This window comes from Hakea prostrata, chromosome 2 (genome assembly GCF_041222555.1).
Source record: "Hakea prostrata isolate BN-2017 chromosome 2, UWA_Hpros_2, whole genome shotgun sequence".
NCBI lineage: Eukaryota > Viridiplantae > Streptophyta > Magnoliopsida > Proteales > Proteaceae > Hakea > Hakea prostrata.
Window position 1 is genome coordinate 22,064,131 of NC_142601.1, and position 16,214 is coordinate 22,080,344.

General features: G+C 33.4%; 1 protein-coding gene across 1 annotated transcript; it reads left to right on the forward strand.

Annotated features, from left to right (window-relative positions):
• Nucleotides 1–6,234: 6,234 nt before the first annotated feature.
• Nucleotides 6,235–10,166, forward strand: LOC149024052 (protein neprosin-like). The gene is made up of 6 exons (XM_089143401.1): nt 6,235–6,441; nt 6,730–6,813; nt 6,936–7,076; nt 8,171–8,338; nt 8,475–8,528; nt 9,798–10,166. Exons 1-6 carry the CDS (start codon nt 6,235–6,237, stop codon nt 10,164–10,166), a joined length of 1,023 nt encoding a protein of 340 aa, XP_088999527.1.
• The last annotated feature ends 6,048 nt before the right edge of the window (nt 10,167–16,214 follow it).

The following is a 16,214-nucleotide window of genomic DNA, read 5'->3' on the forward strand; positions in this document are numbered from 1 at the left end:
CAGTTGACAAGATTCTTCCACAACATTACTAAGTTGACAAGACTCTTCCACATCATTCTTAAGTCTTCCTTTTATTTTGGTTTGGCTAGTCGTTTTCAACTTAGACCAAAGGTAGTTAAAAAGAATTATCAAAAACTTAATTGGCTTCACTCGGGCTTGAACCAGAGACCTTCAGTGTGTTAGAAGGACATGATAACCAACTACACCACGAAACCTGCATTTGATTAAAATTAAAGGAATATTAAGATTATCTTATTTCATCTTACTAGTTACTCCCTTCTCCTAATTTTGCTCTCTTCGTAGTAGGACGACACCATGGATTAGACTTGGATTCCTACAGCTTTCAGAGAATTTCTCATCCTTATAAATTGATCTTTATTAAATTATTTGCACCCCCTATTTGTTATAGGCTTCAGTTGGCATAGAGAAAGAAGCTTAGATTGATTGGAATTAGCAAAGTTGGGTGCTACTAACTATAATGTTAGACGTTAAAACTCCCACATGATGAGTTAATCTGGTTAGTATATTTTGGGTCAAAGGCTAAGATCCAGATTAAATGTCTAATTTAATCTGGTCTTACAACATTAAGTCAGGATAAGAACCAAGCTAAGGTATTAAGGTATTTTAGGTCAGGATCAGGACTTTAAGAAACCCAAACCAATTCAACCCTTTTGTAGCCATAATTAATCACAGCTAAGTCTTACCATTCTCGAAGAATAACCCAATTTCTTGTACAAAGTTTGAATAGATAAAGGTGTCGTTGACTTAAAAATTGGATCTATTTCTCGGACGATTTCTAGAAGCGATAACTTCATTTTCATATTATTTCTTTCTGTTAAAATCTTTGTTTTATTGACTTGAGAATGAAATGTTTGGTTACGTTAGTTTAATCCATTTCACACAATAAGTTTATGATAATTTTTTTTTTTTTTGATAATTTAAAAATCTATGCATTAGGCTTAAGATTTTAATATTTATTTATATTTTCGTTCTTAAATCTAATTAACGTAGATCATATACATCATGTTAAAATTCATATGACCCAAAATTATCATATATATATATAGAAAATCATAAGTCCGGCATGTGTGCCTTAAATTATCTCTCTGGTGTTTTGCGCCTTTGGTTGTTCGACAAGATGACTTAAAAAGCCAGTAATGACCATGGGAAAGAAAACCCTTCATTATCTTTTCATTTGCATTAGTGTAATTTGCATCAGACCCAAGAAACAATTCTCAATTATGATGATAATACTGAGTAGGAATACAGAAAATCATTGTTCACGCGTACGTTACTATTCACTCTGCTCACTATTCACAAGTACTTTACTATTCACTTTACTATTTACTTTAGTATTCACATTTTAGCTTTCTGATCAGTCTCAATCAAGCATGCTTTAGTAGATAATTTTACTGTTTATATTCATCTTTTGCATAATTGTAATACATTTTCACATATAAAGGATGTCTTTTGTAGTTTATTGGAATATTATAAGTCTATTGTGAATTTTTAGAACTCCCACAACCATATGTTGAACAAGGAATAACTCTTCCAATAGAAATCCGCGAACTTATCTTTGATAAGTTAGCATCTTCTATCAAACCAACCAATACTATAGTACAAAAAGAACAATTAAGGAATAAGTTTAAAAACCAAAGACAAGTATATTTGATATATTTAGTAGTAAATCATTTTGATAAAAAAGAAACAGGATTACCTTGGTATGATCTTATAAAAAGAATGAGATATAAAAGTCCCTCATCAATAGGATTTGATCCTTTTGATAAAATATTAAACATGTCTGAGACATTAGAAATAAAAAAACATGACCAACAGGGGTTGGTCCAAGTGGTAAGCAGCTTGTCCGCTTAAGCAAGGTCACGGTATCGAAACCTTGTAGATGCAAAAAATTCCCGCTGGGAGACTCACCCACCACAGCCAGGTGTGCCACCCGGGTCGAACACCTGACTAGTGAAGGCAAAGCCTTGGAAACCAGGGTTGGCAACCAAAAAACAAAAAAGAAATAAAAAAACATGAACTTAAAATAGAAATCTTAAACCAGAGGAATATTGGTAATGAACTTGTTTTTTTAAGAACAAGAATTCAACAAAATTATAACAGATTCTATAATATTATGAATAAAGATCATGAATTAATAGTTAAAAAAGATAGAAAACATATGAATAAAATTGAAAGAAATAATAAAAAAATATTTGAACAAATTAAGAATTTAATAAATATTTATGGAAATATTCAAAAATATATAGAGCCTGAACAAAATGAATTAAATACAACTATTTATAATGAAGATAGTGATACATATGAATTTTAAAGAAATAAATCAAAAAAAAAAAATAATTATAAAATTGAACTAATAATACTTAGACAAAATCAAGACTATATAAAATGTGAATTAGAATAAATTATGTCTGTAACAAACCAATTAAAAATACAACAATTACCGACAAGTGAAGACATACACAAATTAATATTCTTCTTTGAACAAGAGCAAACTAAACATATCAAATATAGAGAAATCAGTGAATTATTAAATAAAAGATGTGATGATGTAAATATTAGATTTGATGAAATAATGCAAATAATAGAAAGAGTAGAACAAAAAGTAGAAAAACTTGAACAATTAATAAAATTAATAGGAAATTAAAATGACACATTTAACAGATCCATTTTATGAACAAATATTAAACATAGCTACAGAATATCATAATAAATCCAGAAGGATTAACCAAACATAAAGCTAGTCTAAATACAAATAATATAATGATAAAACAAAAATAATATGATTGGGCAATCATCCAGAACATTTGAAAGTCCACAAGAAAATAAAAAAACTGAAATAATTGATATAAATGAAAATATAGAAATATTTAGGAATAATCTATTAAATTTATTAAACCCCAAAACATTATATAACACAGTCAAATTTCCAAGAGATACAATATTCATAAAACATAAAAATGAAAAATCATAAGTTGTTTAGAAGGATAAACAGTTAGATTAGCAACAGTAGACAGAAAACTAAAGACATTAGTAAAACCAAAGAATATTAAACTAATACACACTGGAATATTTGTGATTGAAATAAAATCTATTACAAGAAAACACTTAGAAATAAAAACCTTAGTAATAATATACGATTTAAGATGGAAAAATACAAATTCAATAATACAATTAGTGGAAGTAGATATGAACAACAATGTAGGATTAATATTCTTCACACCTGATATGTTAATAGATAAAGAAACGTTTATAAATAATATACAAATTGGAATACAAACTAAAGGATATGAAGGATTTACATGAAATAATCTTATAATTTGCACAGGATTTTTAGGAGCAGGAATACAAAACTCAACTACAAATTATAAAATAAATATACAAGATATAGTTGAAAGTATGACAAGTAAAGGTGTTAAAACAATAACACCACCCAAAATAGATTCATTAGAATATGCAGGATTACCTTAGAATATTTCACAAATAATACAAAATAATATGCAAACAACAATAACTCCTTCAGAACATTCTACATATCAAACAACTAAAGGAGATACAATAATCAAATTCACTAATTATAAAACTGTATCACAATTTAAAACTGATACAGACACAGAATCTGTAAGTGATTAAATGTAATATTATTATGGAAAATTTTCGTAAATCTATGGAAAAAATGAATACTCAATTTATTAATATGAATGCAAACTTAACAAAAATAATACATATTTTAGAGGAAAGAAATAGAAAAATTGAATATAATAAAAGAAAAAAAACAATTAATACTACAAAAAGATCAAGATATTATAGTAGAAACAAATACAGAATATGTTATTGACCAAGAAGTAGAATACATACAAGACATCTTAAATAATGTACAATATAATCATGAATATATTGACCAACAAGAAACTCAAAGTAGCGTATGACAAAATCAAACCTATGGTTCTCAACAAAGAACATTAGGAACAAATATACCTAGACCATCAGTAAAACCTACTGATGTCTATTGGTCACCACAATATCGATACAAGAACACCACATCAATACAATGGAAATCTCGAGGATTGAGATATCCAACAGATGAACGTATACAATTTCAAAATCAAGAATGAGGAACAATTCTAAATCTTACATATCATGATCCACAAAAATGGAGTTTCGTAATATCAGTATGGAAACAACTTGTAGTAAATGATTTGTATAGAGGAGGTTTTGACATTGAAAGGCTAACACCTGAAGAATTATTTATTAGACTTGAAACCTATTTAGGTGATTCAGCTAAAGGAATATGGAAAAAATATAAACAAGAATTTCGACCTGAATATCAACATTTACTAACAATGGGAAATAATTCATTTAATTTCTTAAATTATGTAGGACAAATTATTACAGGAAAATATCCAAATATGAAAATATAACTGAACAAGCAGATGCTTTAAAAACAGTAGAACAAATGTTTTTAACAGATTATAGATACATTAAAAAATTTTGTAATGACTATATGTATCTTGGAATAAAAGCTGGATTATATTTTAATAAGGATATTAGTACAGAATTATTTCTTAAATTACCAGGAGTATTAGGACAACAAATATTAGAGGAAAATTTTACAATCCAATAGATGACCAAAGAAAAAATAGATCGGATTTCCGAGGATTAGGAATTAAAATAGAATTTATAATGGAAACGTTCAAAACCAAATGTGTTGATCAATTAGCACAAAAATAATTAAAGGGTGGGTATAATTATTGTGATATAATAGAAAACAAGCAAAAAGATATAGCAAAATTAAAAATCAACAAAATGAACAGAAATCACAAAGAAGTTATAATAATGGTAATAATTCTAAAAAATCCAATTATTCTATACGAAAATCAACATCTAGAAAACCATTTTTAGATAAAAATAAACATGTTTGACGTTATGATAAAAAAAGATCATATACTAAACAATTAAAATGTTACACATATGGAAATACTAGACATTTTAGTAATAGCTGCCCAAATTTACAAAATACATATACTAGAAATGCTTACTTAGTACAAAATACAAATCAAGCCTTATTAGAAATAGATAAAGATATCTCGAATACAGAAAGTATATACAGTATAACAGAAATATAACCTGATATAGAAAACTTAGAACAAGAACTAGAAGACATACCCCAAATAAAAGAACAATTCCATAACCTATCATTAACACATATCTATTAAAATGACAACTTATCAACATAATTGGGAAAGTAATAAAGGAAATTTAAAAATAGGATGTATATATTGTAGCTTTTGGCCCTCCTTGCAAAATAGATACCAATGTAGCATTTGTTATAAAGAAGCATGCAAATCCTGTATAACAGGAAAACCTTCTCCTTTCCCCCAAAACCCCAGTATATTCTCTTAATATAATCATTCCACAAATTCCAACAACTATTACCTCTATTGCTCTGTCTTTTGCTCCTTCTGATCTTCGATTCACACAATTAGAACACACTACACATTTACATACAAGTCAAATTCAACAGTTAACTACAGATGTTACACATATTAAATCTGACATTATTAACATCAAAACCAATATATCTGATATAGAAACTCAACTCACCAACTTTGAAACTCAAATGACTGAAATGCAACGTCAACTTCGATATATATCAAACATGCTTCAATTACGCCAAAACAATGAACCTTCTGACTATAATGATGAATTAATTATTGAATCTGCTTCTCGCATTGAACAATCTACTTTTCAATGCTCTTCTAATTCAACAATTCGTACAGTTCATGTCAAGGCTAAACTCATCTTACCACATAATAATAAAGAAATCTTTCTTATGGCAACCGTTGACACTGGTTGTACTAAGAATCTCCTTTCTTCAAAATTTGTCCTTGATGATGAAAAATTCAAATTTGGACCATTTGAATTTCGAATTCCCAAATCATCCTAATTATCCTCGTCAATTACAACTTATGTCACTAATTAACTAGATGAACAAATCGAGCATATAAATAGGCCACTGTGTGTTGAATTGACCCTTCAACATGTTTTTCCAGTTCATAATGGCTTTTCTTGGGTGTGGTAAAGTGGTTTCTCAGTAGCAAAGATTTGAAGGGTACCATCGCATTGCTGTATTGATTAACTATACAAATTAGTTGGGCATATAAATAGGTCACCAATGTGTTGAATAGACCAGTAAACAAGTTTTCCCAGTTGACAATGGCTTTTCTTGGGGTGGCAAGTGGTGTTTCAACAACAAAGGGTTTCAAGGGTATCATCGCATTGTTTTTACTTTTTCTGCATATTGTTGATTTGAAAAGCTATGGAGCTGAAGCAAAACAGACAATGGAGCATATTGAAGATGAATTGGAGCTGGAAAGGGAACTTAAGAGTTTGAATGTTCCTCATCCTCTCAAGACCATTATAGTATGTTATCTATACCTTTTCTTTTCTCCACTGTAGACCTACGTAATCTATGGATGGTTTTTTCTCTCTCTCTCTCTCTCTCACACACACACACACTTAAAAAGAGAGAGAGAGAGAGAGAGAGAGAGAGAGAGACCGATGGGAATTTTGTATTGATTTTCTTATTTATTTTCTTATGCCTTCAACCGATAACAAATGGTACAGAAAAGGATACCAAAGCAACAAGATAGCACGGTTTCAGCATTGGATGTTTTAACCTTCTTATTTATTTGTCTCTTGATCTTGTAGACAGAGAATGGTTTAATTGATTGTGTTGATTTAAACAAGCAACCAGCTTTGTCTCATCCACTGCTCAAAGATCATAAAATCCAAGTATGTTGTATTTCTCACCCATTTATTTGTTTTATTCACCTTCATTAACAAATCAAGACCGGGGGCATATCTTATTAAATTTGACTGAAATTTTGACTTTTAATACTATAATTTCTTTGCAGATGGAACCAAGTGTTCAACCAAAATGGGGGGTAAATATAACTTCTTCAGCTGTTGAATCTTTGCTAAGTACTTTTGAACTTGAGGAATGTCCAGAAGGATTTGTTCCCATTCGAAGAACTTCGAAAGAAGATCTTTTACAGGCTAGAACTTTATCAAGAGAATTGATCACCAATTTCAACCAAAGCAAAATACACTTCGCTGGACAATTAGTAAGCAATCACCAACTCATATTCTATCAAATTCATGTCTCAAACTGAAGTGTAATTAACCCATCTAAAAGGTGTTAACTATATTAACTTTATTTTTTCCTGTCATTTAGAACTTTTAAGGGTGTACCTAGTACCCAAGACTAGTCACAATCAATCACTTTAAAGGTGTACCCATTGCACAAGACTAGTGATGTTGCAAAGTCCACAAAAGATGATAATGTACCCAACTTCTTACTTGTACCCTCCGAGAAAAAAAAACTGTTTTAATATTCAAACCCACAACCACTTGTCTCTATAAAATAATCATAACTGTTGCATCGTTCATCCCCCAAGGAGAATTTACAATTTGGATTCAAATGCAAATTAAGGTTCTTTTTTCTGTCAATAAGCATGACTAGGGAAATCTATCGTCATGCAAACAATAGGGCATGACTAAGGAAATATATCTTGATTCAAACAATAGGGCTGCACTTAAACGGCATCAAACTAATTACCTTTTATTAAGAGTATCACATGCTATAATGCTTTCTTGCTGGTATTCGGAAATACTTAATGAAATCTTGACAATTTTTTTGTTTCTTTTTTTTTTTTTGGGTTAAAGTCCTGAGAAACTTATGTGTTCAGAAAATGTTAAGCATCATATGAAAAACAAAAAGACAATCAAACAATTCTTGTTGAGGAAAACTATGCAACTTTAAACTCTTTGACAACCACCAGGTTGTTTTTAAGGATTAAGTTAGTCATTTCTAGCTAAATCATATCTAGAAAGAAAAATTTCCCCAGAACATTTAGGTATTGTTTTTACATCAAATCCAATGTAAATAGGAAAAAGAGTTAAAGTGTGCTGATAAAATTGTAGGCACTGATTAATGCAAAAGAGTCACATGCTTTTTTTTTTAACCAAAATAGTCACATGGTTGGATGCATATACTAAAGTAGTTTTAAATTATAGCAATCGAAGTAAATGCGTTTTTATTGTTCTTTCTATTGAACATATTATTAACCTCTAGAAATTGAACATTTAGATTGCAGATGTTAACAATGAGTTGTCGGGTTATCCAATTCACGGAGCTTCTGCAACTATTAATGTATACAATCCAACTCTTACTGACCGTCTGCAGTTTACAAATGTTCAAATTTGGATTAATGGTGGTCCAAATGAATCCCCCAATTATATAATGGTTGGATGGTCGGTATGTCTTTAACAATCTAGATTTATTTGAACTCATTCTTCACTTGAATCGTCATCCCTTACTCGACTTTTTAGTTTATAGTCGATTAAATTTTTAATGTTATCTAACTTTACTTTCTACACTTCTTAAAAATCAGGTTAATCCAAGCTTATATCATGACCCAGAAACTCATTTATTTACATTTTGGACGGTATGTTTAATAGGTTAGAGTTCTTTAATTTGTTGTATCAAAACATGACTTACAATGGTTCTTTTCTTTTTTTCTTCTATTTTTTTTCCCTTTTTCTTTCTGGGATCAAAAGACTTACAATGGTTGCTAACACATTATATTTTAGTTAATAATTCTTGCTCTTTTTTCTACTTTTTTTAAATTGTGATAATACAATGTATCACTATAATTCAATAGGACATCAAATATGATTAGTCTTCACTTTTAACAAGAACATAAAGTTTTTTAGTTGTTAATTAATAATTAGGTTCTGTTTGGTACTTGAATTTCATTTTACTTTGACAGAACTTAAGAAGGTTTTCCTTTTTCTAAGTGGTAAACCACTTTCTCTTTAGAAGCTTAAACAATGGTTTAACTTGTTAACTTTTTCTTTTGTTTTTTTCTTTCTATTGTCTATTCAGTTTTACCCTCTCTCAATCTCAATTAATAAGAATTTGTTCTTTTCTTTTTTCCTAATATTTATTTTGGAAACTGAGGTTCACCCAAGCCAGCTTACTAACTCATTGATTACATCCTAAGGAGGGTAATTTTTACATATAATATTAAATGTAGAGCGGGGCTTCTTCCCTGGACCCGAGGGAATTTGAATGTTTGACCATTCCATGTATATTTTTCTTTCCATAGGATAAATTCAGTGATATGTGATAAATAAAGACACCATATATAAACATTTACGTTTATGAGAACCCTTTCCCTCTTTACACTTTTTGATCTATTAATTTCGTGTATAAAAAAGCAAATTTTTTATAAAATACATGTTTATTTAAATAATTAAAATTGCTGGTTGTTGTATGTCTTTTTCACTTTTAATTTAACTTACCTTTTAGCGGGATAGCAAAAACTAAAATTTCAAGGTGTGCAGGGTAATAACAAAAATGGGTGCCCCGATACTCGTTGCAGAGGGTTTGTGCAAACTCACAGATCAATTAGGCCAGGAACTCTTTTAAGACCTACTTCTGATCTTGGAAATAAACAGTTTGAGTTCCATCTCGCTATTCACCAGGTATAACTTTCTTTTATCTTTTATTCCAAGTAAGTCATCGTAAAAAAAAAAAGTTGCATATTAGCGGCATTTGTATCTCCTCTTTGTGATTGAGGATGCCAATCTCACATAGACATGTGCTGTAAGAATAGGTCTCATACAATTAATTGGTATATCTTTTGATGAAACTAAATCGGTAGATTGCATTTATATCATTGTTGGTAATTCTATTTATTGTATTCTTACAGGATCGAAATACTGGGCACTGGTGGCTGCAATTTCAAGGCATGTCCATTGGTTATTGGCCAAAGAACTTGTTTAGTTCTTTAGCTAATGGTGCTAAAGGTAATTCTTGGGGAGGTATCGTAAGAATTGGTTCTAATGGAGAATACCCTAAAATGGGAAGTGGAATGTGGCCTAAACAACGATATGCATGTTTTTTACATGCGATTGAGTATTTGGACGAGAACTACAATGTCGCACATACAGGAACAGCAGGAAGCGTAAATATTCGCGTGGACAACAAACGTTGCAATGATATACAATATATATCTTATAATGATGTAACACATGTAGCTAGTATTAATGTTGGAGGACCTGGTGGACGTTGTGGCTAATTTTTCTACTAAAATGTAATTAATGTTTATATGTACTAAGTTTTTTTTTTTTTATTATCATGAATAAATGAATATGTTCCCCTATAGATACGCTATTGTGCCTTTTTAATTATTACCCATAATTATGTATATATAATTACGCAAGGCCTAACAAAGTAGTCCACTAGGCCCACAAACCCAAACAAAAACATCTAGCAGTAACTGTCGGCACAATCACCAATTTTGGGTCAATTTTAGGTTAAAACATATATGAATCTAGAAGGAATTAGCATGAGATTCTTAGATGGATGGAAAGGTCTAGAAGTTTATTTTCTAACGCAATAAACAGTGACCAATTTTCTATTTCCTTGGGGGAGTTATTCTCAAAGCCACCTCTCCACTTTGAAGCACATTGAAATTAGTTAACCTTGGAGGAAACACAACCAACTTCCTCTTCCTCTTAGTCCCAACTTTCAACATCCAATTATTGCCATTTTATAGTTTCAAAAAGCTTTTATTTATTGGGGAAGTTAGCCAATCGAACTAGGTAGTCATTTTCAAGTGATTTTTTGGAATTTCCTATGCATGGAGGGATGTTCCGAATGCACTTTTATTTAAGCTCTTTATTGTGAAACAATTTAAGATATTGGAATGAAAATTGAGTTTGGCCTTTAGCTTTAGAGGAAAGAGTTTTCTTTTCTATATATACTTTTTAGATCTTATTATAGGTTATGAGCACTTTGTCGAAGTTGAGACTGGAGAGTAAGTCGCTGTCTGAATTCTATGAGGGACCGAGATGTGAGAATGCAGAGGCACATGGAGACTCGTGCCTATATTCGGATTGCTCCTACAAAGTCAAGTACTATCGAGGCAACAACTATCACCTTATGAGATTGTAGTTGCTCTTGTGACCATTTTTTATATTCTTCTTATTGAACCAGTAGATGGTGGCACTACTTAGTATTTTGTGCCTCTTTGAAATTTGACTTGACTAACTTTCGATAATGACAATTCAAAGTCATGGATAAGTGTAATAACTTTAATAGTATGGCTTTGATTTGATACTTTATGCTCCTTTCTCATTCTTGTATTATACTATATTGTTTTATTGTTATGGATTGACACTGAACCTAGATCCTGTATTGTTATCAACCCCATAGGTATTCAGGTGAGTCCGGATCCAGCTAGGTGGGGTGTGATAGAAGTTGGCATCATAGGTCAAGTTCATTTTAAATCCTAAAAGTTATACTATATAGTGGGAGCATCTTGAATCACCAATTCATAAGTGACTCAACTAGGTTAGAAGTAATAGGTTTCAACCACTAACTTGAAACACAAAATGGAGTGAATGAGCATAATGGACCTAACTGAAATAATACACAATAATCAGATCAAACCCATGAGTCATATTGTCACACCCCACCCAGCAGGATCCAGTCATACCCGAATATCCATGGGGGTGATACACTACAAGATTTAGGTTTACGGCCAAATCCATAACACAACACGTAATAATATAATCAAAGAGCAAGTGACAAGGATTAATCAAGAAGTAAAAGTTATTAGAGTTATCCAATATTTAAAATCAAAGTCATCATCCCAAATTAGTCCAGTTAAACCAATTATCAAAGTTTAAGGAAAGGTTGTATATCAACAGAAGTCTATGTTTTTGAGAAGGCTCAAAAGATTAAGTAGCGCCCTCATCCATCGGCTGGATGGGAAGGATGCAACACATAGATAGAAGGGCAACTACTATGTCATACGATATCTTCAGTGTCTCAGAACTGCTTGACTCCTTAGGCACAGTCAGAATAGGTACACGACTTGCCATATAGCTCCATGTCCTCTGTTTTGGGTCCCTCGTAGGACTCAAACGGCGTTGGACTTTCTAGAAGAACATGGTCTTCATATCCAACAATAATATCTAAAAAGAAAATGTCCATAAAGGAGTAAGAGTTAAAATAGAAATCAGTGAGGTCAACTAACCATATATCATGCATTCGTCACATATTTCCATGCAATCCATGTATAGTATATAATGAGATGAGTGAATGAATATGTATGCAAATACTCTCCTAACTCTAACAATTGGTTCTCCATGGTGGACACACATTAAGTTATACACCAATCTCTTCTAGGTTGTTTCACCACTCTCCCTCATTACACTCAAACACGTCTTTTGGGTTCTCTATAGAACTTGAGTTGAGTCACATCAAACCGTGGCTAGAGATTAGGTCACCACTCTTTCATAGCACCATTGGTTTGAGAAATAGCACATGTTAGAGATAACCTTAGCTCAAATGCAAAGTCATAAAGTCTCGTACTACGTGTGGTCCGAATATCTTCCCTCATGCCTAGTGCCTTTTTTATCCAATATCCTTCTCCACCTAGGAATGATATCCTTATTGGAGGCATATGTTGGATCCCATTGCTTAACCCTATGGTCATATACATATGTTGGGGCGGATGCCTCTCATGTCTCCTCACAACACTCAAGCTGTCTTTTGGACGCCCATGAGCCCAACCCTAATATATGTAGCTTTACCATCTCATGATGACAGTGGGCTTGCTTGATGCTCATAGGACCCAGCAGCCACTGTCATCATGGGTCACTCGGCTTCAATACTCTAGCCAAAAAGGTAGTAGTACTCAAGGGTTCACTAGCCAATACATTTAGACACTTTTTGTACCATGTACCTAGGTCTAAGTGAATGTAAGGTCACTAGGTAATGGGTGAACCCACAATCCTAATTGGTATACAAGTATGGGTGGACAATGTCCAACCATCCAATCCACACATTCACGTCATTTCAATAGCATAATTCAAGTAATTGTAATAATAAATAAACATAATACAACATAACCTTGCGCAAAGTCTCACAAAATTTATATTAGATACAAGATAAAAATGTAAACAAAGATTTAAACAACACTAATAAATGCATGGGATATGGCAATGTGTTTTCCTCACCTATTAATATTAAAAATACTCTTCAAAGTCCCAAGCGATTCACCAAAGAGGGTGCAAGCAACTCAAAGTAATCCTAGAAACATGAGAAATCAAATGAGCAACAACCAAGATCGACCAGGAGTCAAAGGGGGCAAAACACACACCCAGACTAGGGGGCGGTTTATTAAACCTCCCAAGGACGATTGACCACACCTGGTTGACCGCCCAACCTTAGGGCTGTGACCAATTTGGTAGATTTTGACTCCATTTTGAAATAAACTCAAATGGGGCTTTGGGGTCTTCAATAGAACAGTAATAGGGTCCCCAAAACACCCTTCAATCACCCCAAGTAGTTCCCAAATGAAAAGCCACAATTCGGGCTCTTCGTGGACAATACAACTACTAATAAGTTACCACCAGTCATTCTTGGACGGCCCTTTTTAGCCACTGCTAATGCTTCCATCAATTGTAGGTAGGGTATCATGGACATATCATTTGGCAATAAGAAACTTAGAGTTAGCATCTTCAATGCATCCTTAAGCCCAAATAGGGATGAAGAGTGCTTTGCGATTAATCTTATTGATGATTTAGTGGCTGATTATACTCCAAACCTATTTATTGATGATCCGCTGTAGCATTACTTGTCATTTGGGGAATCTGACCTAAGTATTGAGGAAGTTAACACATTGTTGGACTCTTCCACTTCTTTGGAGCAATCACCATTTACATTTAGATTTGAGCCTCCACCTCCATTGGCTGCATCTCCCCAACCCTCATCCCTCATGTCTCCCCCTAAATGGGATCTTAAACCACTCCCTTCCAATGTAAAGTATGCATTCTTAGGATACAATGAAACCTTGCCTGTCATTAATTCTTCTGATCTATCACATAGGCAAGAGGGCCAACTTTTAGGAGTGTTTTCTGAATTCAAGGCAACCATTGGATGGTCCTTAGCTGATCTTAAAGGCATAGACCCTTCTTTATGTATTCCTAGGAGAAATTTTGAGGATGAAGCGAAACTCTGTAGGGATACCCAGTGTCGTTTGAATCCAAACATGAAAAAGGTAGTGAAAAATGCAGTAATTAACTGGTTAGATGACAGCATTGTCTACCCAACCCCTGATAGTGAATGGGTCAGTCCTACTAAGGTTGTCCCTACAAAATCTGGCATCAATGCGGTTCCAAATGGCAACGATGATGTTGTCTCAATTCCTACTGTTATCGGTTGGCATGTCTGCATTTGTTACCAAAAGTTGAACATTGTTACCAAGAATGATCACTTCACCTAGCCATTTGTTGACCAGATTTGGAACTCACATACTGAACAAGCTTATCAAGTTAACGGTCAGCGATTTAAAGCTTTATGTGGATGGCCTAGCTTATGGCTAACTTATTGACGAGTTGGACCTAGAAGACTTGCCTCAAGACTCTTTATGAGTCTGTCATTGAGTTTGGTTGAAGACCCTAAACTTAGTGCTTTATGGGAGGCAACCCATTCGTTTAGATGTGATTTCTTATTCTTTTCTTTGTTTGTTTGTTAGGTTTTACTATTGTGTGCTCTATCACAAGTGACTTACACTAGTATGTAGAAATGCCTTCGAACCAAGTCAGAGAGTACTCCAAGTCCATCAACTAATTCCTTCTTCATCAAGGTGCAGTTTCCATAAATGGAACACTGTCATTAACACTCATGGATCCTAAGCCAAACATGCACCAAGTCTTCAACTAGGATGTCCCATAGTTGACTTCTTGCCTTAGTTGGGTTGTCGGACCTACAAACAACAGGGTTTCCAGGTCAAGGTTAGGGCTGGGTTTCACAATACCCTCCAACTTCACTTTAAAAATAAAGATACATTCATCTGCAAACATCAGGTGGTTTAGTGGTTGAATCCTCCTTTTATGTTGATACCCCTGACATTTTTTTTATGTTTTTCTTTGATGTATCAGGTTGGTAAGAGCTTGAAAAAATATAATAAACCAGGTCAGAGAAAGAGGGTCCCCTTGTTGAATCTTCTTTCTGGAGTAATATTAAATCTCATAAATCCATTAATAATGAAAGAATATGTAACAAAGGACAGGAGATTAATAATTAAGTCCACAAACCTCCACTGGAAGCCTAGCTTTGTTGATATTGCAGCCCCAAATCTCCATTCAACCTTGTCATACGCCCTCTGCTCATCTAACTTGAGAACCACTAACTTGGTTTTACCTTTCTTTCTTCTTTTCAAGTAATGAAATGCTTCGTGGGCTTTGAAGATGTTGACAGATATGGGTCGCTCCTTCGGAAAGCCTGATTAGGCACGTGGAACAATCTCTGAGGGGATGCCATGAAGCCTATTTGCAATAGCTTTTGTAGCCACTCTGCATAGGCTTATTGGCCAAAAGTCCTCCACCATTTCTTGGCTCTCCTTTTTTGGTTTGAGACTAGGGTCTCATTACTCCCTTTTGGTATTGTTGTGACTAAAATATCCCAGTCCCGGTTCAAGCCGGTTCTCTCCGGTCCAATGACAATGCGATTGGGTTCAATTGTTTAAACAAAGTGATCTATGGGTCCGCTCAAGATTTATGAAGAAAGGCTAATCATAGCCAGCCAGTCATAAGCTACAATCCGACGGTCACAGTTAAAAACACTATAGGCGGGAAAACCTATATAAAAAGGAAGCAAAGGACTCGTAAGGGGTACGTCTCTCAGATCAATCTGAACACTGGATTCTTTCCTGATTTTACTCCATTAGAACACCTCAGAAGCTCCTTCAAGCTCTGAAGAACTGTCTTCATAAATCTAATAGACCGTCGGAGACGCGATGCCGATCAAGACGATTGGCTCCGTTTCTAACTGGTGTTTCATTTTCCAGTGACTGAGAGACTAGCAGTGGAATCAAATGAATCAGATCGATCTAGATCTGAAGAGCTTGGTGCAAAGATTGTGGTTCAAAGCTATTGGCAAATTTAGCACCAACAATTTGGCGCCGTCTGTGGGAACTCATCTTGAACAAGTTCAGAACAAAGGTCATGTCTCAATCACCTGAGCGAGAGGAGATATCACCAGTTGAAATGGCAGCAGCAAGCCAGAGGGAGCTGAGGAGAGTAAATCTGAAAAGAAGAACAAGAGAAACGGT

What these genes read in the sequence shown, in the direction of transcription:
- LOC149024052 (XM_089143401.1), top strand. Translation starts at nt 6,235, where the DNA reads ATGGCTTTTCTTGGGGTGGCAAGTGGTGTTTCAACAACAAAGGGTTTC. An exon ending in ATCCTCTCAAGACCATTATA is followed by an intron (nt 6,442 to 6,729) that starts GTATGTTATCTA and finishes TTGATCTTGTAG; the next exon opens with ACAGAGAATGGTTTAATTGA. An exon ending in TCAAAGATCATAAAATCCAA is followed by an intron (nt 6,814 to 6,935) that starts GTATGTTGTATT and finishes ATTTCTTTGCAG; the next exon opens with ATGGAACCAAGTGTTCAACC.